This window comes from Mustelus asterias, chromosome 7, assembly GCF_964213995.1.
Source record: "Mustelus asterias chromosome 7, sMusAst1.hap1.1, whole genome shotgun sequence".
Taxonomy (NCBI): Eukaryota; Metazoa; Chordata; class Chondrichthyes; order Carcharhiniformes; family Triakidae; genus Mustelus; species Mustelus asterias.
Genome location: NC_135807.1, coordinates 95,086,901 through 95,112,100, shown reverse-complemented (window position 1 = coordinate 95,112,100; position 25,200 = coordinate 95,086,901). Strand labels below are relative to the sequence as shown.

Here is a 25,200-nt window from a genome sequence, read left to right as displayed (position 1 = left end):
ACACCGTACACAGGGAGATCTATCGGCGATCCACCTTGTCCTTCGTGCCCAAAACAGTTTTGTAGCAAAACACTAGAATTAGAATGGTGCAGTCCATACACAGCAGCATTTAGGGCTGAATGCAGCCAGAACGGCGCAGTCAAAAATCAGGGGGAATATTCAATTTCTTAGATTTACTCGAAAATTGCTTCAAAAATACAGGGAAATTTTTTCAACAGATCTGTGTAAACCTTTTTTACTTTTAACAAAAGGGATACACATATAAGCACTTTATTATATGTGTGTGCACACAAAACTGAAGTTTGATTGTACAAAGCACAGGGGAATATACAGAATAATTTATATTTAACAGAAACGAAGAAAGTGTTCCAGCGATGAGGGAAAAATAAGCCAAAATAAAATTCGCCAGGACTTGTTCATTTGACTTAGACACTTGCTTTTTCTAAAATGATTGCTATGCAATAGATTTCATCTTAAAAGAAGGAAAGATTTGACACCAGTCTCAGTGTCTCACTCACTCTCTCTGATCTTCATCCTCACCCTGCTGCTGGCAGCCATGGGAAGCATCGTCAGCCAGCTGTCACGGGAAAGAGACAGTGATGATCTGCAGCAAGCATGGGTTTGTCTTCCCAACTCATGATGCACCCTGAGGGAAGCAACTTCGCCTTGCAGCCTGCTGCTATGTTGCCTGTCTGCTGACCCACTTACTAAGTATGTATCCTGAAGCTGTGCACTAGATGCAACCCGTTAATCTGGACTTGCACTCAAATCAGTAGGTGGGCAACTCGACAGCCCCTTGGATACACAACCTTTGTGAAACTTGACTATATTGAAGGTACAGCCTGTCAGGGGCACGGTTTAATAATGGGATCTGCTGTTAGATCACGAAAGATATAAGAGTACTGAAAAGAATAAGAAATAATGTGCAAGGTGAAATTACATGGATCATTGCAGGAGAACCTATCGGATTATCCTTTATTAAAATGCAAAACATACCAAAAAATAAATAAGAATTATTGATCAATACAGACAAATTCCAAATTGCAAATGTAAATCTTCGATCAATGTTTTGCCCCAACATCCTCCTTAGAAATGGAAAATCTTTGTATATAGTTTGATGTGTTAATATATAATTGGTTGGTCTAATTAAGTGTATTTAATTATATTCCCAGTACGTTAGAAACCAAAGTTATAAACAGTAGTTTTTTTAAAAAATGATAAGCTACTAGTAGGTGTTATCTTTGGCAAAACATAAGATTCCTTTTTGATCATGAAATTTTTTTCAGGAATTCACAGACAAAGTACATGGTGAGGTGACATTCCACGTCATTCCAACCTCCGTCACTTACCATTTCTACACAGTCCTCACCACCAAATGCATTGTTGGGTTCTCCTGGCCTCCAATGACTGTAATTCTGTAGAGGGGTAGAATCAGTGTACATGAATTGTCTTTCTTTCTCTAAGTCGTTCACCCCAATGAATACTCGAGACAAACCAGTCTTGTTCACATAGGCCGCAATCAGTGTGTTTGTTTCCTCATCCTTTGGCATTGCCAGTGATCCTCCTCGATCCTCACAGTGCACAAGAGCAGCATTGTAATTCTTCCCTTCTTTAACTAGTAGGTAGAATTTCTCCGCCGTCTCTTTGACACCTGCTATAACTGAAGAGAATAAAACAGAGAATTAGTTTTGTTTGCCAACCAATGGCTGATACTGTTTGGTTGCCACATTATGCATGTTGGCAAATTGACAGAAGAGCCAGAGGAAAGATGAAAATACTTATGCGGCATCTTGCTATGATCTGGAAAGCACTGTTTGGTAAGGTGGTTGAAACAGATTCAATAGTAACTTTCAGCCTACCTAGTAATTATCTCATAGAATCATAGAACCCCTACAGTACAGGAGGAGGCCATTTGACGCATCGAGCCTGCATCGACAGCAATCCCACCCTATCCACAGAACCCCATGTATTTACCCTGCTAATCCCCCTGATACTAAGGGACAATTTAGCATGGCCAATCCACCTAACCCGCACAACTCATTGCTCTTTGTGGTGCCTTACAGGATACAAATTGACTGTTTTGTTTCCTTATAATACAGGGGTGCCTATACTTTCATTGGCTGTGGAGTGCCCTCTTTTGGTGTGAGCCACATTGAATACCATTCGTGGTGGGTTCACTAACGCGTGCAGGAAGTGTCCACCAGAAGTACACGGAATATCAAGCAGTGTGTAATGCTGATTTGACACCATCGCTTTAGAGTTGGGGAAAACATCACTAATCCCTCCTCTGAAACATGAACAACTGAACACACATTTATCAGCAAGAAGGACAGAGTGCACCCGCCTTCCCCCACTCACCCCACCAATGCTATTTAGCGGGATCTTTAAGGATGATTGCTGATTGATTTACATGGGCTGTTACTGCAATTGCAGAAGTGTTTAGGTTTGAGAGTGCTAGAAGTTTACATGGGATGGAAGGGCACATACCAAAGGACAGCTCCTAACTTTAATGATTTGCAGAAACCACGTGGTGCCAGACATGAGTGCAGGAGCATGCATCTCCTTTGGACTGCAGGTAGAATGAGCACAGGAGAGCAAGGGCAGCACAAGGAGAGAGGACATAGATGCAATCGTTTTCAGGAAGCTGTTCTCTGATCTGAATCTCAGTGAGGAATGAATAATAGTTCAGATACTAAGAACATCCTCACCAGAACCTACCAGCCACAGCTGCCACCACTGAAACCTGCTTTTTAATTTGGGTTTGGGAACCCGACACCCAAATTATTTCTGGATCCTGACCCTGCGCCGTATCTGCTCACAATTATAAACATTCGAATATCCTAAGCTGGTGCACAATTAGGTGAGAGGTCACATGACACCAGGTTATAGTCCAACAGGTTTATTTGAAATCACAAGTTTTCAGAGTGCTGCTCCTTCGTCAGCTGAAGGAGGGGGGGCAGGGGGGGGGGGTGGGGGATGGGGAGGTATTATGGAGATAGGTCCGATCATCATTTGCCCGTCTGCTGCTGCCAGGCTGCAGAGAGCGGATCCTTCAAGGGTCCTGAGGGTTGGGTGGGCTCAGGCTGGCGCAAGGGATTGACTTCACCACCGGGATTGGAGTCTTGTGACTGGACTGTGCCTTCCAGCCCTGGCAGACCAAAGTATAACCTCTGGCATGGTGACTTCGGGCAGCTCTGTGATTAGCATCTTCATTCCTGTCTGACAGTTGTAATTATTTGAAGTGGTCTGGTCACTTTAACCTCCATGTCCCCTGGACAGCTGACAGGTTTTTAAAACACAGCATCACTCCATTCTGCAGCAGGGATTTCCCTTTCTCTCAGAAGCTGCAGGTGTGAGCAGATCCTTTTGAAGTCCTCTGTCTGAGAGGGGATGTAAATTTCACCTGGGGGTAGGGATAGGGGGTGTTGGGGGGGGCGGTGGGGTTCCATCCTCCACAGCTGTGAACTCATTCCTAATTCATGTACACAGTTTTGATTTTAAGCCTCTGCGTCTTCAGAGCAAGCTGTAACCTTTAAAATCCTCTTTATTGCATTAAAAACCTTTAACCTCTGTAAATAGGGTGGCACAGTGGTTAGCACTGCTGCCTCACAGTGCCAGAGACCCGAGTTCAATTCCTGGCTTGGGTCACTATCTGTGTGGAGTTTGCACGTTCTCCCCGTGTCTGCGTGGGTTTCCTCCAGGTGCTCCGGTTTCCTCCCACAGTCTGAAAGACGTGCTGGTTAGGTGCATTGGCTATGCTAAATTCTCCCTCAGTGTACCCGAATAGGCGCTGGAGTGTGGCGACTACGGAATTTTCGTAATAACTTTATTGCAGTGTTAATGTAAGCCTATTTGTGACATTGATAAAATAAAATAAAAATAAAATAATTTTCCTGGTGTACTGCTTTGAAATAGACTTTCATTCACAGCTTCATGAATTTCTACTTAGCTTCCAACCAGCTGTGTTTATTTACATTTCGCTTCATGGTTGAATGCATCTCAAATCCACCCATTGATCCTAACCATAAAGTTTACAAAGACTCTAATCCTGATTGACAGTTGTAATTTCTTTGAAGGGCCTCCAAAAGAGGAAGTTAAACCATTTATTCCCTATGGAGAAACCACAGCTGCCAATCAGGATGCACAGCTGTCCAGGGGGCATAGAGATTAAAGTGACTTCACCACTTCAAAATTTTCACAGCTGACAGGCAGGAATGAAGATGTTGATCTCAGGAGTGTCTGAAATCACCATGCCAGCGGTGATCTTCAGGTCTAGAAAGAGCTAGAAGGGGCAGTCCAGTCAGGAGACTCCCATCCCAGGGGAGAATGGCGGGGTCAACCATTTGCCCCAGCCAGTGCCCACTCAACCCTTTCTCCGCTGTCTCTTTGACACCTGCTATAACTGCAGAGAATAAAACAGAGAATTGGTTTTGTTTGCCAACCATTGGCTGATACTTATGACTGTTTGGTTGCCACATTCTGCACGTTGGCAAATTTACAGAAGAGCCAGAGGAAAGCTGAGAATACTTATGCAGCATCTTGTTATGATCTGGAAAGCACTGTTTGGAAGGGTGGTTGAAACAGATTCAATAGTAACTTTCAGCCTACCCAGTTATATCTCATAGAATCATAGAACCCCTACAGTACAGGAGGAGGCCATTTGACGCATCGAGCCTGCATCGACAGCAATCCCACTCTGGCCACAGAACCCCATGTATTTACCCTGTTAATCCCCCTGATACTAAGGGACAATTTAGCATGGCCAATCCACCTAACCCGCACGACTCATTGCTCTTTGTGGTGCCTTACAGGATACAAATTGACTGTTTTGTTTCCTTATGATGCAGGGGTGCCTACACTTTCATTGGCTGTGGAGTGCCCTCTTTTGGGGCCCGATTTTACCATTTCGAGACTAAGTGCCGGGTGCGGGCGCCAAATAGATCTGAGCCCGGAGGCCGCGCTCCAGCACGCCCATACGCTTTTTTCTGGCGCCGGTCCAGCGGGCGGGGCTTAGCGCCGCCGGAACGATAGGAGCTCCGAACTGCGCATGCGCAGATCAGAAAAAACCTGACAGAACGTGCCCGGGCGCGAAACAAAAAGCAGAGAGCGGAGAGAGGCTCTCTGCCGTTCATCCTCTGGTCGGGGGGCGGCGGGGGGGGTGGGAGTGGGGGGCGAGGGGGGGTGGGGGTGGAGGGGAGGGGGTGTGGTGTATCATCCCATGGCGGGGGGGAGAGGGGGTGTGACTCTCATCCTCTGGCTGCAGACACAGCGGAACCCCCCAACCACACGATGAGAGTCACACCCCCTCTCCCACCCCATGGGATGATACATCACACCCCCTCTTCCCCCCCCCCCCCCCACCCAGGGGATGATAAGTCACACCCCCTCCCCTCCTCCCACCCCCAAGAGGGCGATGTGGGCCCGCCCCTCTCCTCATCCCCCCCCCACCAGAGTTCCAACTGGGCCCACCCCCCCCTCCTCCGGCAGACGCCAGCGGACCTGTGTGAAGCCCGGTCCCTTCAGCCGTGGCTCGAAGTCAGTGTCCAGGAACGTGCTGCAGGCTGTCGAAGGACTGAAGATGAGCGGGAAGGATGGTGGAGGGAGACCACGATCAAGGTAGGTTAGGGGTGTGCTCTGCCAGGGGCCTGCCTCCCAGAGGGGTCCGATCCCGGGGGGGGGGGCTGCCGGGGTGGTTAGCAGGGGGGGGTCCGCGAAGTGTGGGCCTCGGCGATTCCCCTGCTGAATAAAGTCCAAATCGGACTTTTACACAGCAGGTCGCTTAATGCGCGGATGCGAATTGGGCCGCAGGGCGGTAGAGTGGAAATCGGCGGTAGAGTTGGGCGGGAGCTTCATTAAGTTGATTTAAATGCATGCAACTGCATTTAGATCGTCGCGCCGGTCGATTCGGACGCGCATCGGAACCACGCCAAAATCGGCTGTCGGTAAAGGCGCGATTTGCAAAAACTCTGGTGCGGATCGCGTTTTAGGCCCGACGCCCGACTTTACCGCGATTTCGCACCTGAAAACGGGTGCAAAGTTTTGGTAAAATCGGGCCCTTGTTGTGAGCCACATAAGAACATAAGAAATAGGAGTAGGAGTAGGCCATCTAGCCCCTCGAGCCTGCCCCGTCATTCAATAAGATTATGGCTGATCTGATAGTGGTTTAGTTCCACTTATCCGCCCACTCCCCATAACCCTTAATTCCCTTATTGATCAGAAATCTATCTACCTGTGACTTAAACATATTTAACGAGGTAGCCTTTACTGCTTCAATGGGCAGAGAATTCCAGAGATTCACTACCCTCTGAGAGAAGAAGTTCCTCCTCAACTCTGTTCTAAACTGATTTTGAGGCTGTGTCCTCTAGTTTTTGTTTCCTTTCTAAGTGGAAAGAATCTCTCTGCCTCTACCCTGTCTAGCCCCTTCATTATCTTATATGTCTCTACAAGATCTCCCCTCAGTCTTCTAAACTCCAACGAGTACAGGCCCAATCTACTCAATCTCTCCTCATAAGCTATCCCCCTCATCTCCGGTATCAACCTGGTGAACCTTCTCTGCATTCCCTCCAAGGCCAATACATCCTTCCGCAAATAAGGGGACCAAAATTGCACACAGTACTCCAGTTGCGGCCTCACCAGTACCTTGTACAATTGCAGCAAGACCTCCCTGCTTTTGTACTCCATCCCCTTCGCGATAAAGACCAACATTCCATTTGCCTTCTTGATCACCTGCTGCACCTGCAAACTTAGTTTTTGCGATTCATGCACCAGGACCCCCAGGTCCCTCTGCACAGTAGCATGTTGTAATTTTTCACCATTTAAATAATAGTCCATTTTACTGTTATTCCTTCATTGAATACCATTCGTGGTGGGTTCACTAACGTGTGCAGGTCGTGTCCACCAGAAGTACACAGAATAGACAGATGACGATGTCAAGCAGTGTGTAATGCTGATTTGACACCATCGCTTTAGAGTTGGGGAAAACATCACTAATCTCTCCTCTTAAACATGGACAACTGAACACACATTTATCAGCAAGAAATTCAGAATGCACTCGCCTTCCCCACTCACCCCACCAATGCTATTTAGCGGAATCTTTAAGGATGGTTGCTCTTGAGGGACCCTTTCCCTGCAGCCTTGGACTGGCAGAGGGACAAATGGCCACTGGACATACCTCCTTGAACCCCCTCAGGGCCCAAGCACCAGGTCAGTGTGTCAATGCCATAGTGCTAGGGGGCACTGCACTGTTGGCACTGTCAAGGAGCATGGCCTGAAGGTGGGTCTGAGTGGGGCGGGGACCGAGGGGGGGATCTGAATGGGGAAAGGGGGGTGGAGTGGGTGTCTGAGTAGAGAGGGGGCTGAATGGAGGTTTGAGTGGGGAAGAGGGGCTGAGTCGAGGGGCTGAATGGAGGGAGGGTTTGGGTCACCCTCATGCCTGCGTGGTGTGCGGTGGGGGGAGGGGTGACCCGTTATTTGTGGATAGGGGGGATGATGTCCCTCTTTGGTGGTCCTCCCCTAGTCAGTGGGATGGTGGGGACACCTTTTCCATTTTGGGTGGGAGGAGGAACGTTCTCTGAGAATGGAGTTTGGGGCACCCTTTCAAAGATCTCTGAACAGACAGGCTGACCAGTGAGTTTCTCGGGATGCATCTTTCAGGTGGGTGAATCCCACCTGACAGACTCTCCCAGCGCCAACGGGAAACACTCCAGCGGCCGTTATGTCTGTGTCACCTCTTTGAAAGAGTATTGGATTAGTCCTACTCGCCTGCTCTTCCACCAGAGCCCAACAGTGTTTTTCCTTTTCCGGTTTTCTTCTAATTGTTTCTTTAAAGTTGCCATTGTATTTACTGCCATTACATTTTCAGCAGCACAATCCATATTAATTCTAAACATAAATTTGTGTGAATTATAGAACAATAGCATTTGGATTTCTGCAATTAGAAGCACAAAATGGAAAACACTGGGAACTACATCATAATCTCTCCAGTCTGGAATACTTAGGAACAAGTCATTTCTGGATTAGGAATTTTCTGGATTATAGAATGATATTAGAAATCCTAAACACATATGTGAGAACGTGTGGCACGGTGGCACAGTGGTTAGCACTGTTGCTTCACAGTGCCAGAGACTCAGGTTCAATAGGGTGGCTAGGTGGCATAATGGTTAGCAACGCTGCCTCACAGCGCCAGGGACCCAGGTTCGATTCTGGCTTGGGTCACTGTCTGTGTGGAGTCTGCATGTTCTCCCCATGTCTGCGTGGGTTTCCTATGGGTGCTCCTTTTTTATGGGCGGCACGGTAGCACAGTGGTTAGCACTGCTGCTTCACAGCTCCAGGGTCCCGGGTTCGATTCCCGGCTTGGGTCACTGTCCGTGTGGAGTTTGCACATTCTCCTCGTGTCTGCGTGGGTTTCCTCCGGGTGCTCCGGTTTCCTCCCACAGTCCAAAGATGTGCGGGTTAGGTTGATTGGCCAGGTTAAAAAAAAAAATTGCCCCTTAGAGTCCTGGGATGCGTAGGTTAGAGGGATTAGCGGGTAAAATATGTGGGGGTAGGGCCTGGGTGGGATTGTGGTCGGTGCAGACTCGATGGGCCGAATGGCCTCCTTCTGCACTGTAGGGTTTCTATGATTTCTATGATTCTATGAATTCCAGCCTTGGGTCAGTTTGCACATTCTCCCTGTGTCTGCGTGGATTTCCTCTGGATGCTCCAGTTTCCTCCCACAGTCCAACGATGTGCGGGTTAGGTTGATTGGCCATGCTAAATTGACCCATAGTGTCAGGGGGATTAGCATGGGGATAAACGTGGGGTTACAAAGATAGGACCTGGGTGGGATTGCTGCTGGTGCAAGCTCAGTGGGCCGAATGGCCTCCTTCTGCACTGTAGGGATTCTATGCTTTATGAACTGGAAAACTGCATATATATACACATATTTGCCTGAAACATAAATCAGTGATAAAGCATTATTGAATGTTCTTTAATTATCCAAATATTGCATCTTCTATGTTTCCGCTGCCTTTGTACTGTACTGAGATGGTGATATGAGTTGCATGGGTCTGCTCAAAGTAATTCTGGACAACTGGTGTGTCTGAACAATAGATTTCCGACTGTAGTGTATCACTGTTATCCCTGATACTAAGTATAACCTTTGCTCAAAATAAATATCTGCTTCACGTAGTCACATTCAAAAACATATACCCCCATCATGCCTCTTCATTGAGCAATTGTTTCAGTTCAACTTAAATTAGAATTACCTACCATTCTTTACAAAGCGCATTGTGTTGTTCAGACGAGCAATGTTGATATCCATTTGTCCTACAATTTTCCGGTATCTTCCACAGTCGCAGAAGCTGCCTATTAATCAGAATACATTTTGCCTTATCCAGGATAAGTATGCCTTTGTTTGATAACAATTTAGAACAGTACAAAAATATTTTCAATCTAATTATCGGTATAAATGTAATGTAGAGGAATTTTGTATGAATACACTGACAGGACCAGTAAAAATAGATGCCAGAGCAGTTTGAACTCACATATATGAATTGAAATGTTGTTGTTGGCCATTTACCACTTGGCATTAACATGCTGGTTGAAATGCATGATATAGGCCTCAAAATCACTCAGAGAATCATAGAATTCCTACAGTGCATTCAGCCCATCGAGTCTGTACCGACTCTCTAACAGAGCATCTTACTCAGGCCCATTCTCCACCCCATCCCTGTAACCCCACACATTTACCCAGCTAATACCCCTAAGGCTTATATTAACAGTGCAATGAAGCAACTGTGAAATTCCCCTACTCGCCACAGTCCAGCACCTGTTTGTGTCAATACACCTAACCAGTACGTCTTTCAGACTGTGGGAGGAAACTGGAGCAGCCGAAGGAGAACCATGAACCCCGGTCCCTGGCGCTGTAAAGCAGCAGTGCTAAACACTGTGCTACCATGCTGCCCCAGCTACATATCTTTGGACCAAAAGGGGCAATTTAGCATGACCAATCCATCTAACCTGCAAATCTTTGGACTATGGGAGGAAACTGATAAAACTGGTCAAAATTTGAAGTGCAGACTTTGGGTTGAAATTTTCACTGGTGTCCGTGACCCTGGTATCAGGTCGTTATTGGGTCCTCCCCGGGTATCGGGTTGTCCCCTGGTATTGGGTCCTCCCCGGGTATCGGGTCCTCCCCTGGTACTGGGTCCTCCCTGGGTATGATCTCATGGGAAGTGGTCAATTAACAGGCCACCTTTGCGTTTTATGTCCAATTAGGGGGCTACACATGGGTTCCAGAGGTGGGAGGGCAATCATGGCTTAGTCTAGTGGGAGCCCCCACTGTGAGACCAATGGGAGTGCTGCTGAAGACCAGACTGACAGAGTGGAAGGGAAGCAATGCACCATCATTAGCATCTGCTGAATGGTTGTAATGTTATGTGCAATAGTCATCAGAGACATCCATCTCTGCTCAGTGAAGTGTCTGCCCTATGGACAGACTTGCCCATTGTTACTGATGCGCTTTTTGACAGCCTTAGAAGTTGTTTGGCCCTGACCTCCTGTAAAGTAACCTCTTCTTAACTGCCAGGGAGAAGACACAACAGGACCCATGCACCAATCAAAAACATGTAATTTTACCTAAATATAGAGTTTAATTACCCTTTTGGTCGGCACGGTGGCACAGTGGTTAGCACTGCTGCCTCATAGCAACAGGAACCTGCGTTCAATTCCAATCTTGGGTCACTGTCTGTGCAGAGTCTGCACGTTCTCCCCTTGTCTGCACATTCTCCCCTTGTCTGCACATTCTCCCCTTGTCTGCACATTCTCCCCTTGTCTGCGTGTGTTTCTTTCGGGTGCTCCAGTATCCTCCCACAGTCCAAAAGACGTGCTGGTTAGACGCATAGGCCCTGCTAAATTCCCCCTCAGTGTACCCGGACAGGTGCCGGAGTGTGGCGACTAGAGGATTTTCACAGTAACTTCATTGTAGTGTTAATGTAAACCTACTTGTGACACTAATAAATAAACTTGAATGTTTTTGTCAGCTACCTGTGCCAGTTGCCACTGTTGTGGTGGAGCCCACCTCCTGGAAATGGAGGTGGGAAGACATTGTGGTGAACCAACATGCTGCGTTCCAAATTAGCCCCCCACCTTGCAACCCCACCCCCGACACTGACCAGAACTGCCCCCAGTGCCGTCACAGTACCTCGGTTGCACAAATGGCATTGACGGGTTGAAGAGTCAAATAAATCATCAGCTACATAAAATTGAGGAAGGCCCATTGAACTGTATCAGATTACTCATCCACTTAAACACCACCTATATTACTATCTGATTGTGTTTTTAATGATTCCAGGATTTTTGACTCCATTTTATATATTACTCAATCTTTTTTTGTGAAGATCTTAGAATTGCCTTTCACTCCTTTGAATCTGTTTCTTTTTGCTTTGACAGTTCAGTTTGAAATAATGTTTCTGATCTATCATATTTACATTTATATCTGATTTGAAAGGATGTGCAGAAACAGTTGCCGTTATCGTGACCATTTCCCCATAGATTTCAGAAACCAGAAACAATACCTGATGCACCTTTCAATCCGGGAGGTCCTGGATAACCTTTATTCCCTTTGTCACCTAAATTACAATCCACAATGAGTTATAATCTTTAATCATAGTTAGAGGACTAGATATTACTAGTGGTACAAATTATTATTTAAAGATGGAAAGAAAATAACCTCTGTCCTGTGTTTTGGAGCAAGAACAACCAATGCCTCATTTTCTTCACGTTAATGTCAAATACATGACACAATGATACATTACAATGTGATCTGCTTTAAACACAACAATTGCAAGATGTGTTGATAAGAATAGGTATGATAATGGTTTCCTTATGTTCTTCAAGTTGTGGGATTATCAATCTATCACTTGGAAAAGGTCATCCCACAATTTCATTTATGCCTAATTTTTCATTAAAATAAATTGTTCAAAGTTGATATTTTGCATGGTTCAGGTTTGAATTGCATCTTTGATGGTATTTATGTGAAAGTTTTGAAGATTCTCAATTGGACTGCCGGATACAGTCCTTCATGATGCTGAAACTATGGGCGGAATTTTCCAAAGAAATGGCCAGTTTTCCACAGAAAACGGACGTGTTTCTCCCCAGAGACGCAGCCAGGCTTCCTCTCCAGATCCGCTAAGATTTTGTCAAAAAAAAGCAGGGGGAAGTGTTCTGCACTGTCATTCTTGAGTGGTGATGCCTAAAGACACTGGCAAGGCTGGCTCCACAGAGAAAACAGTGCCCTGATCTCAAATTAAAGATAAAGACCACCCTCCCCCTTCCCAGCAAACAAATGGAACACCCACAACCCTTGATCACAGAGAGGCAATCTTCCACCCAACACTGAATATATGGGTCATCCCCATCCCCCCACACCAATTACAATTTGCCAGTTTGTTTGCTAACATTGTACTTGAATTCTAATAAATATCCCATCCATAAAGCCTACTGGTTAATGTTATTGCTGCATCACTATTAGAGCAATTGTTGCATCAATATGATAATAATGTGCAATGTTTTCTGTCCCCAGGGGACTGATTTATTGATTGTTCTTGGTGTATTATCATTACTTTGCCTCACAGACAAGGGCCTGAATCTTCCTCTGTTATCCCACCACTAACCCTACAATTTTGGGCAAGGGAACCTCAAGGAGAAGGTGAAAGTGAGGCCTCAACCTTACATCCCTAACCCAAGTTAAATTTTGCTCCCCCTACCTCACTCACCACATGTAAACTCCGCCAGAGAATGTCATCTGGCAGGATGCCTCATTTCCCTGCCCTCTGCCGAATTCAGTGGCTATTGGGGGCTTGGCCCACGTGGCATTCTTCAACGCTATCAATGAACGAACACATTTCCCACCCCCCTCCCGACCTGTTTGGAGCAATTGGGTTAAGTTGTCCCCTCATCCCCTTCAAGTGTTGCAGCAGGGGTGTTGCTATGGCACCACCAATACTTCTCCGGCTAAAATATTGTGATCCTGTTTTGGTGGCATGGAAGTCCAAACTCCAATCCCCCCCATTAGAGGAATAATCTGCTTTAAATACCTGTAATGCCACAGCAATATGTCCCCTGCTTCTTTCTGCACCCTCACTGGCACAAAATCAAACCAAGAGGGAGGAAATGGATTGTCTTCATACAAACCCCAAAGCCATTTTCACCGAGGCAGAGGAACCATTTTGAATTGTTTTTCTTTATTTAGGTGGAAGACTGACCATTGCTGGCTGGATTACAGGTGAAAATGTTTGATCCAAAAATACATATTTAAAATGGTGACATGCAGCACATGTTTTCCAGCCCAAGGTTAAATAAAATACTGGTGTCATTGTTCGTGGAGCTACGTCGATACCTCCACTTCAAACACTGCAAAAAACAAATCTACCACCATTACTGAGAGAGAGAGAGCAGAGCGCGAGAGAGAGAGAGAGAGAGAGAGACTATTAAGCAAAGTTTGTGTTGCAAGAAAATGTGTTTGCATCATAAAATAGAGTAAAAACTGATTTTTTGCATGATGTAAATTCATTCATATATCATTCCTTAACTGGAAGAATACAAATCAATTAGCTAAACATTTTCAGTAGAACGTTTATTCCAATATTATTCCAGTGTGTGCTGATGTAATCAGACATATTTATTTTCCAGTTAGTGTTGGAAAACTTCAGCAATATTCCATGACAAAAATAGTTGCATGAGAAAGGAAATGTGTAGTTATCTCAAAACACGGAGACTTCAAACTCCTTAAACTGTTCAAACTTTAGGCTTACCCTTTGAGCCAAATGGACCGATTTTACCCCTTCGTCCAACTTCTCCAACTTGACCTGGTTCACCAAACAATCCTGAACAAAATTAAAACCTCACGTTAGATATCACATTGCATTAAAGCTATTAAAAATGGTGCTGCACTCTGGAAATGATGTGACCAATTAAATGGGAATTTGCTATAGTTGTTAGCAGACAATAAGACTGAAAAGAATTATTTCAATTTACTTCAAATGTCCTTGGTTAAAAAATCACATCTGTTTCAACATGTGCCAAAGTTTCTTTGGCGTCAAATGTTACTCTGTTATCAGTATACAAAGCTAAATTGCTAAGGTGTTTGCAGTCAACTTTATTCATCTTTAAAAGAGATGCAGATGTACTTGAGTACAGTCAATGGCCAGAGTTCTCTGGCTGTTCACACTGGCAGGATTCTCCAGTCCGGCCGGCAGCGCACCCCCGCGTGTGGGTTTCCTGCTGGCATGGGGTGACACCAATGGGAATTCCCATTGACAGCGGTAGGACCAGAGAATCCTGCCGCTAGCAAATAAGGTGCCGCCTCCCACCAGTGGGAAACACACATTGGGGAGGCCGGAAGATCTCTAAAATGGTTCTTGGCAAGTTACTTCTCCTTATGTCAGATTCCTTAATGTAAAGCTTAAGGTACATAATAAATTCTCTGATGTTGCCACCGCAGCCAGTGAGAGCGGAGAATTTTGTGCTCAACCCAAGCGCCATTCACTACAGCGGGACTGGAGAATCCCAGCTGCGGGTGAGGTCAGAGAATCCCGACCCGAGACTGCAGTTTAGATCTGATTGAGATGCACAAAGACTGAGAAATGCTTCAACTCTGAGAAAGTCCAAGAGTGTACTTTTAAACTGAGCAGCATGCTGCAAAAATGACAGGACTGGAGTGACCACTAGATTTTTGCCCTTTCTGATTTCATTCTGCACTGGTGATGCTTAGCATTAGGCAGGATGTAAAACAGGTAACCAGTCCATTGGTGGATGCTTCTGGTCAGATTGGCGACATTAAAGGAATCCATTGCAATTCAAACCCCACAAACAAAAGTATTTACATTTACATTTTTACATTAATAAGAATGGCAGGTGGAGTTACTTGAGCAGACGGGAGATAAAATAGATTTCCTCACTGCTGCCATGGTAGGGGGACCAGGGTTGAATGTTCTGACAGGGGGAAGGATCAGTGATATTCTGAACCTATTATTCAATGTTCCCAGTGATGTGGTGATATATTCTCCAATTCTGAGTTCAAGTCAGTGTTGTATGTGTGCAGGGGTCAAAGTTGAGAGCAAACCATACATGGGGTTATGGGGATAGGGCTTGGGTGAGATTGTGGTTGGTGCAAACCTGATGGGCCCAATGGCCTCCTTCTGCACTGTAGGATTCTATGTAACCATTGTTGTGAAAACCCACCTAGTTCACTAATGCCCTTTGGGGAAGGAAATCTGCCTTCTTTATCTGGTCTGGCCTATATGTGACTCCAGATCCACAGCAATGTGGTTGACTCTTAAATGCCCTCTGAAATTGGGAATGTTTCTAGTTTTCCAGAAAGTGTGCCATGGGGCAAGGTGACATTAGGCCCTAGTTACAGTGTTATTATGGTGGGAGGAGCAGAAATTCTAGAACATAGAACATAGAACAGTACAGCACAGAACAGGCCCTTCGGACCACGATGTTGTGCCGAGCTTTATCTGAAACCTAGATCAAGCTATCCCACTCCCTATCATCCTGGTGTGCTCCATGTGCCTATCCAATAACCGCTTAAATGTTCCTAAAGTGTCTGACTCCACTATCACTGCAGGCAGTCCATTCCACACCCCAACCACTCTCTGCGTAAAGAACCTACCTCTGATATCCTTCCTATATCTCCCACCATGAACCCTATAGTTATGCCCCCTTTGTAATAGCTCCATCCACCCGAAGAAATAGTCTTTGAACGTTCACTCTATCTATCCCCTTCATCATTTTATAAACCTCTATTAAGTCTCCCCTCAGCCTCCTCCGCTCCAGAGAGAACAACCCTAGCTCCCTCAACCTTTCCTCATAAGACCTACCCTCCAAACCAGGTAGCATCTTGGTAAATCTCCTCTGCACTCTTTCCAGCGCTTCCACATCCTTCTTATAGTGAGGTGACCAGAACTGCACACAATATTCCAAATGTGGTCTCACCAAGGTCCTGTACAGTTGCAGCATAACCCCACGGCTCTTAAACTCCAACCCCCTGTTAATAAAAGCTAACACACTATAGGCCTTCTTCACAGCTCTATCCACTTGAGTGGCAACCTTTAGAGATCTGTGGATATGGACCCCAAGATCTCTCTGTTCCTCCACAGTCTTCAGAACCCTACCTTTGACCCTGTAATCCACATTTAAATTAGTCCTACCAAAATGAATCACCTCACATTTATCAGGGTTAAATTCCATTTGCCATTTTTCAGCCCAGCTTTGCATCCGATCTATGTCTCTTTGCAGCCTACAACAGCCCTCCACCTCATCCACTACTCCACCAATCTTGGTGTCATCAGCAAATTTACTGATCCACCCTTCAGCCCCCTCCTCTAAGTCATTAATAAAAATCACAAAGAGCAGAGGACCAAGCACTGATCCCTGTGGCATTCCGCTAGCAACCTGCCTCCAGTCCGAACATTTTCCATCCACCACCACCCTCTGTCTTCGATCAGATAGCCAGTTACCTATCCAATCGGCCAACTTTCCCTCTATCCCACACCTCCTCACTTTCATTATAAGCTGACCATGGGGGACTTTATCAAACGCCTTACTAAAATTCATGTATATGACATCAACTGCCCTACCTTCATCAACACACTTAGTTACCTCCTCAAAAAATTCAATCAAATTTGTGAGGCACGACTTGCCCTTCACGAATCCGTGCTGACTATCCTGGATTAATCCGCATCTTTCTAAATGGTCGTAAATCCCATCCCTAAGGACCTTTTCCATCAATTTACCAACCACCGAAGTAAGACTAACCGGTCTATAATTACCAGGGTCATTTCTATTCCCTTTCTTAAACAGAGGAACAACATTCGCCACTCTCCAGTCCTCTGGCACCACCCCCGTGGACAGTGAGGACCCAATGATCAAAGCCAAAGGCTCTGCAATCTCATCCCTTGCCTCCCAAAGAATCCTAGGATATATTTCATCAGGCCCAGGGGACTTATCGACCTTCAGTTTATTCAAAACTGCCAGTACATCCTCCCTCCGAACATCTATTTCCTCCAGCCTATTAGCCTGTAACACCTTCTCTTCCTCAAAAACATGGCCCCTCTCCTTGGTGAACACTGAAGAAAAGTATTCATTCATCACCTCGCCTATTTCTACTGACTCCATACACAAGTTCCCACTACTGTCCTTGACCGGCCCTAACCTCACCCTGGTCATTCTTTTATTCCTCACATAAGAGTAAAAAGCCTTGGGGTTTTCCTTGATCCGACCCGCCAAGGACTTCTCATGTCCCCTCCTAGCTCTCCTAAGCCCCTTTTTCAGCTCATTCCTTGCTAACTTGTAACCCTCAATCGAGCCATCTGAACCTTGTTTCCTCATCCCTACATAAGCTTCCCTCTTCCTTTTCACAAGACATTCCACCTCTTTCGTGAACCATGGTTCCCTCACTCGGCCATTTCCTCCCTGCCTGACAGGGACATACCTATCAAGGACACCCAGTATTTGTTCCTTGAAAAAGTTCCACTTTTCATTAGTGCCATTCCCTGACAGTTTCTGTTCCCATCTTATGCCCCCTAAATCTTGCCTAATCGCATCATAATTACCTCTCCCCCAATTGTAAACCTTGCCCTGCCGTACGGCCCTATCCCTCTCCATTGCAATAACAAAAGACACCGAATTGTGGTCACTATCTCCAAAGTGCTCTCCCACAACCAAATCTAACACTTGGCCCGGTTCATTTCCCAGTACCAAATCCAATGTGGCCCCACCTCTTGTCGGCCTATCCACATATTGTGTCAGGAAACCCTCCTGCACACACTGCACAAAAACTGCCCCATCTGAACTATTTGACCTACAAAGGTTCCAATCAATATTTGGAAAGTTAAAGTCCCCCATGACAACTACCCTGTGACCCCCACACATATCCATAATCTGCTTAGCAATTTCTTCCTCCACATCTCTATTACTATTTGGGGGCCTATAGTAAACTCCTAACAACGTGAACACTCCTTTCCTATTTCTAACCTCAGCCCATATTACCTCAGTGTGCAGATCCCCCTCGAAGAGCCTTTCCGTAGCCGTGAAACTATCCTTTATAACACACACCCTTCACTGGAATACTCTGATATAACATGCAACCCTCACTGGTTCACTCTGACATAGCACACACCTCTCACTGGAACACTCTGATATAACACACACTCATCACTGGAACACTCTGATATAAAACATAACCCTCAATGGTCCACTCAGATATAACACACATCTCTCACTGGAATACTCTGATATAACACACACCCCTCACTTCAGCAATCTGATATAACACACAACCCTCAATTCAGCAATCTGATATAATACACACCCCACACTAGAATACTTTGATATACCACACACCCCTCACTGGAACACACTGATATAACACACACCCCTCACCCTAACATTCTGATATAATGCACACCCCTCACTGGAACACTCTGATATAACACACACCCCACACTGGAATTCTCTGATATAACACACACCCCTCACTGGAACACTCTGATATAATGCACACCCCTCAGTGGAACACTTTGATATAGCGCACACTCCTCACTGGAACACACTGATATAACACACCCCTCACCCTAACACTCTGATATGACACACACCCATCACTGGAACACACTGATATAACGCACACTCCTCACTGGAACACTTTGATATAACACACATCCCTCACTGGAACACTCTGATATAACGCATACCCCTCATTGGAATACTTTGATGTAACACACAAACCTCACTGGTTCACTCTGATATAACACACATCCCTCACTGGTTCACTCTGATATAACACACAACCCTTCACTGGAATACTCTGATATAACGCACACCCCTCACTGAAACACCCTGATGTAACACAAACATATAACACAGACCCCTCACTGTGACACACTGAACTAACAGACAACCCACACGAATATACTCTGATATAGCACACACCCCTCACTGGAACACTCTGAAAGAACACTCACCTCTCACTGGAACACTCGGATATAACACACACCCCTCACCGGAACACTCGGATATAACACACACCCCTCACTGAAACACCCTGATGTAACACAAACATATAACACAAACCCCTCACTGGAACACACTGATATAACAGACAACACACACTAATATACTCTGACATAGCACACACCCCTCACTGGAACATTCTGGTATAACACACACCCCTCACTGGAACACACTGATATAAACACACCCCTCACTGCAATACTCTGATATAGCACACACCCCTCACTGGAACAATCTGATATAACACACACCCTTTTGTCCTATTTAAATATCAAGTGAAAAGACAATGCAATGTATTAGCTGCCTATCTCACTGTGATGTTCCACTCAATATTACACCTTCAGGCTGAGATTTACAATGGACGGGGAAATGGGTTTGGGTGGGTTTAAAACTTCCGCTGAGCCCTGGGTCACAGATATAGCCCAAACTCAGGGGCTGCACATGTGAGTGAACAGGGGAAGCATTTGGATATGTTTCATGAGGAGAAGTGTCCTCTCAGAGGGCTCTTTAGTGGATTATTTTCCTGTTTGTTACCTTGGGGTGAGGTTGAGAAGCGAGACAGGTGGGGATTGTTGTCTCAGTTGGAGACACTGCCTCTGCTGAGGACGAGAGTAGGAGGAGTAGAAGGAGGAGGAGGAGATGAAGAAGGGAATACAGGGAGGTTCAGGATGTTGTGGTTTCCCCAGGAAGGGCACAGAGCAGCATCAGACCCCAAGAGGCAGGAGGACCAGTGGAAGTGTAGACAAACCAATGCCCCAAGGGTTAACAGGCAGAGATGTAGCTACCTGCAATTGACCTCATGAGGTCACCGAGCCTTTTGTGGCACTGAGGCCAAGTCCTCCTCACCACCCTTACCCTTGTTGGCCACCTCCTCCACACAGCACGAGTCTGATGGGCTGTTGACCACTTGCGGCCTCCCTGAATCTGCAGGCACCACATCCTTCCCAGAATGCCTCTCCCCTTGTCCGACGGCACATGCATCTATTCATGGCAACATGCCATAGACATACAACCCTTCAATGCCAAAGAATGGGAGACTTACTGAATTTTAAAACTTCTGCCACGTGAAAAGTTTGAAATGGTTGGCAGAGTTTAGCTAAAATTTAAAATGAGAACAAAGAACAAGAACAAAGAACAATACAGCACAGGAACAGGCCCTTCGCCCCTCCAAGCTCACGCCGCTCCCTGGTCCAAACTAGACCATTCTTTTGTATCCCTCCATTCCCACTCCGTTCATGTGGCTATCTAGATAAGTCTTAAACATTCCCAGTGTGTCTGCCTCTACCACCTTGCCCGGCAGCGCATTCCAGGCCCCCACCACCCTCTGTGTAAAATACGTCCTTCTGATATCCGTGTTAAACCTCCCCCCCTCAACTTGAACCTATGACCCCTCGTGAACGTCACCACCGACCTGGGAAAAAGCTTCCCACCGTTCACCCTATCTATGCCTTTCATAATTTTATACACCTCTATTAGGTCTCCCCTCATCCTCCGTCTTTCCAGTGAGAACAACCCCAGTTTACCCAATCTCTCCTCATAACTAAACCCTTCCATACCAGGCAACATCCTGGTAAACCTCCTCTGCACTCTCTCTAAAGCCTCCACGTCCTTCTGGTAGTGTGGCGACCAGAACTGGGCGCAGTATTCCAAATGCAGCCGAACCAACGTTCTATACAACTGCAACATCAGACCCCAACTTTTATACTCTATGCCCCATCCTATAAAGGCAAGCATGCCATATGCCTTATTCACTACCTTCTCCACCTGTGACGTCACCTTCAAGGATCTGTAGACTTGCACACCCAGGTCCCTCTGCGTATCTACACCCTTTATGGTTCTGCCATTTATCGTATAGCTCCCCCCTACGATAGTTCTACCAAAATGCATCACTTCGCATTTATCTGTATTGAACTCCATCTGCCATTTCTTTGCCCAAATTTCCAGCCTATCTATATCCTTCTGTAGCCTCTGACAATGTTCCTCACTATCTGCAAGTCCAGCCATTTTCGTGTCGTCCGCAAACTTACTGATCACCCCAGTTATACCTTCTTCCAGATTGTTTATATAAATCACAAACAGCAGAGGTCCCAATACAGAGCCCTGCGGAACACCACTAGTCACAGGCATCCAGCCGGAAAAAGACCCTTCCACTACCACCCTCTGTCTTCTGTGACCAAGCCAGTTCTCCACCCATCTAGCCACCTCCCCCTTTATTCCATGAGATCCAACCTTTTGCACCAGCCTACCATGAGGGACTTTGTCAAACGCTTTACTAAAGTCCATATAGTCGACATCCACGGCCCTTCCCTCGTCAACTATTCTAGTTACTTCTTCAAAAAACTCCACCAGGTTAGTGAGGCATGACCTCCCTCTCACAAAACCATGCTGACCATCGCTAATGAGTTTATTCCTTTCTAAATGCGCATACATCCTATCTCTAAGAATCCTCTCCAACAACTTCCCTACCACGGACGTCAAGCTCACCGGCCTATAATTTCCCGGGTTATCCTTCCTACCCTTCTTAAATAACGGGACCACATTAGCTATCCTCCAATCCTCTGGGACCTCACCTGTGTCCAGTGACGAGACAAAGATTTGTGTCAGAGGCCCAGCGATTTCATCTCTCGTCTCCCTGAGCAGCCTTGGATAGATTCCATCAGGCCCTAGGGATTTATCAGTCTTTATATTCCCTAAAAAACCTAACACTTCCTCCCTTGTAATGGAGATTTTCGCGAACGGGTCAACACTCCCCTCCGAGACACTCCCAGTCAACACATCCCTCTCCTTTGTGAATACCGATGCAAAGTATTCATTTAGGATCTCCCCTACTTCTTTGGAATCTAAGCATAATTCCCCACTTTTGTCCCTGAGAGCTCCGATTTTTTCCCTGACAACCCTTTTGTTCCTAATGTATGAATAAAATGCCTTGGGATTCTCCTTAATCCTGTCTGCCAAGGACATTTTGTGACCCCTTTTTGCCCTTCTAATTCCTCGTTTGAGTTCTTTCCTACTTTCTTTGTACTCCTCCAGAGCTCCCTCCGTTTTTAGCTGCCTGAACCTAACGTACGCCTCTCTTTTCTTTTTGACCAATCCCTCAATTTCCCTGGTTATCCATGGTTGTCAAATCCTACCCTTCCTATCCTTTTTTGCAGGCACATGCCTATCCTGCAGCCCTAACAACTGTTCCTTAAAAGACTCCCACATGCCAGATGTGGATTTCCCTCAAACAGCCTCTCCCAATCAACAGCTGCAAATTTCTACATAATCCCACTAAAGTTAGCCTTCCCCCAATCCAACACCTTACCCTTGGGACACCACTCATTCTTTTCCGTCACTATCCTAATACAAATAGAAAGTGCTGGCAAATACTCAGCCAGTGTGCTAGCGTCTGTGGAAAGAGAAAACACGTTAATGTTTTGAGTCCAGAGCTGAAGAGAGTTCGAAATGTGATGGATTTTATAATGTTGAAGAAAGGGAGTGGAGCAGACAGAGCAAAATGGAAGATGAGGGATAGATGGAAGCTTAGGAGAGATTTGACAAAGATGTCACGGACACAAGACAGTGAGGGTGTCAATGGTAGTGTTGAAGGCTAATAGTTGAATAAAGTTCAGAAAGTGTTAATGGCAGAACAAGGGCCGGCACTCTCTGAAAGCAACATATAAGAACAAGTTACAGAATGGCCCTGTGGGGGATGTAAAAGAAACAACATGGAGGACAGAATTCTCTAGCAAAATAAAGGAACAGCACCCATCTTCCGATTGGGCCTCTGCACTTAACATTGAGTTTTACAACTTCAAACCATGAATTCTGCCCTCCATATTGGTATTCTCTTCCCAATGTCTTTCCCCACAGAGGTGTGGGGGAGGGGAGGACCTGCTCCACTGCTGGAGAAGTGTGAAAAACTCCCTTTAATGAACCTTTCATTTTTCAAATTGTCTGCCCACCTCCATTCTGTCCTCACTATTTCCCCAGACCTCTCCTTGCAGCCAACCACTAATCCTGTCCACTAACCCTGTGACTCTCTCCGCAGATGCTGCCCAGCCTTAAATATATCCACGATCTTTGGTTTTAATTTCAGTGAAATGAGAAAGTATGGTTCCTTTGGGTTCATTGGTTGTTTTTTACTCATATCTGTAACAAAGGTTCACGACGAGTAAAGTTTATTTATTAGTCACAAGTAGGCTTACATTAACACTGCAATGAAGTTACTGTGAAAATCCCCTAGTCGCCACACTCCAGCGCCTGTTCAGGAACACTGAGGGAGAATTTAGCATGGCTAATGCACCTAACCCACACATCTTTGGACTGTGGGAGGAGACTGGAGCACCCGGAGGAAACCCAAGCTGACATGGGGAGAATGTGCAAACTCCACACAGACAGTGACCCGGGTCCCTGGCACTGTGGGCAGCAGTGCTAACCACTGTGCCACCGTGCTGCCCCTATGACGACATGTGAGAAAGAATGACTCACATTTCTCAACCTCAGGAGATCCTAAAGCATGTTGCAGCCATTGAAGCATTTATTGAAGTGTAGTCAATTTTGTAATCACATCATAGAATCATGGAGTGGTCTCAGACCAGAAGGAGGCCACTCGACCCATCATGTCTCTGGCAGCCTCTGCAGCACACCTAGCCCCACTCCCCTGCTTTTGCCACGTAGCCCAGAAAATTGTTCAGATAATGATCCAATTCTCTTTTGAAGGCCTTGATTTAACCTGCCTCCGCCACACTCTCAGGGAATGCACTGCAGATCCAAACCACTCATAAAAAAGGAATAAAAGAGGTTTCCCTCTAGTCGCCGTCACTTCTTTTCCTCAATCACCTTAAATCAGTGTCCTCTGATTCTCAATCCTTCCACTAAGGGTCTCTCCCTATCTACACTGTCATGTGATCAACAAGGCATCCAATCAGCGCACAGCTAGGTCTCACAAACAGCAATGAGATAAAAGAAAATGGCCGAAATCTTCCGTCCTCCTCTGCGACTGGGATTCTCCAGTGCCATCGCAGGTGAATGGAGCTTTGGCTGGAATGCCAAGTTCGCATTCTCGTCCGCAATGGGTTGCACCATGGACAAGACTGGAGAATCCTGCCCAACCTGTCTTAGATGCTGGCTGGTGTAGAAATATTGATGTGGAGATGCCGGCGTTGGACTGGGGTAAACACAGTAAGAAGTCTCACAACACCAGGTTAAAGTCCAACAGGTTTATTTGGTAGCAAAAGCCACTAGGATTGGAGGATAGCCAATGTGGTCCCGTTATTTAAGAAGGGTAGGAAGGATAACCCGGGTAATTATAGGCCGGTGAGCTTGACGTCCGTGGTGGGGAAGTTGTTGGAGAAGATTCTTAAAGATAGGATGTATGCGCATTTAGAAAGGAATAAACTCATTAACGATAGTCAACATGGTTTTGTGAGAGGGAGGTCATGCCTCACGAACCTGGTGGTGTTTTTTGAAGAAGTGACCAAAATGGTTGACGAAGGAAGGGCCGTGGATGTTGTCTATATGGACTTTAGTAAAGCATTTGACAAAGTCCCTCATGGTAGGCTAGTGAAAAAGGTTGGATCCCATGGGATAAAGGGGGAGGTGGCTAGATGGGTGGAGAACTGGCTTGGTCATAGAAGACAGAGGGTGGTAGTGGAAGGGTCTTTTTCCGGCTGAAGGCCTGTGACTAGTGGTGTACCGCAGGGCTCTGTATTGGGACCTCTGCTGTTTGTGATTTATATAAATGATCTGGAAGAAGGAGTAACTGGGGTGATCAGTAAGTTTGCGGACGACACAAAACTGGCAGGACTTGCAGATAGTGAGGAACATTGTCAGAGGCTACAGAAGGATATAGATAGGCTGGAAATTTGGGCAAGGAAATGGCAGATGGAGTTCAATCCTGATAAATGCGAAGTGATGCATTTTGGTGGGAATAATGTAGGGAGGAGCTACACGATAAATGGAAGAACCATAAAGGGTGTAGAGACGCAGAGGGACCTGGGTGTGCAAGTCCACAGATCTTTGAAGGTGACGTCACAGGTGGAGAAGGTGGTGAAGAAGGCATATGGCATGCTTGCCTTTATAGGACGGGGCATAGAGTATAAAAGTTGGGGTCTGATGTTGCAGATGTATAGAACGTTGGTTCGGCCGCATTTGGAATACTGC

At 46.0% G+C, this 25,200-nt stretch overlaps 1 protein-coding gene across 10 annotated transcripts in view; it reads right to left on the bottom strand.

Moving 5' to 3' along the window:
• Nucleotides 1–213: 213 nt before the first annotated feature.
• The window catches only part of LOC144495855 (collectin-10-like), a 204,421-nt gene continuing 179,434 nt past the window's right edge, over nt 214–25,200 (bottom strand). For 8 of the 10 annotated variants that reach the window (XM_078216498.1, XM_078216500.1, XM_078216506.1 and 5 more), the window contains 4 exons: nt 13,794–13,865; nt 11,556–11,609; nt 9,250–9,345; nt 214–1,660 (listed from right to left, as the gene is read on the bottom strand). In XM_078216498.1, the coding sequence (XP_078072624.1) occupies nt 1,269–1,660; nt 9,250–9,345; nt 11,556–11,609; nt 13,794–13,865 (614 nt within the window). In that variant the 3' untranslated portion in view covers nt 214–1,268. The remainder of the gene's footprint in view (nt 1,661–9,249; nt 9,346–11,555; nt 11,610–13,793; nt 13,866–25,200) is intronic. The other 2 variants (XM_078216504.1, XM_078216507.1) reach the window with 1 other exon arrangement.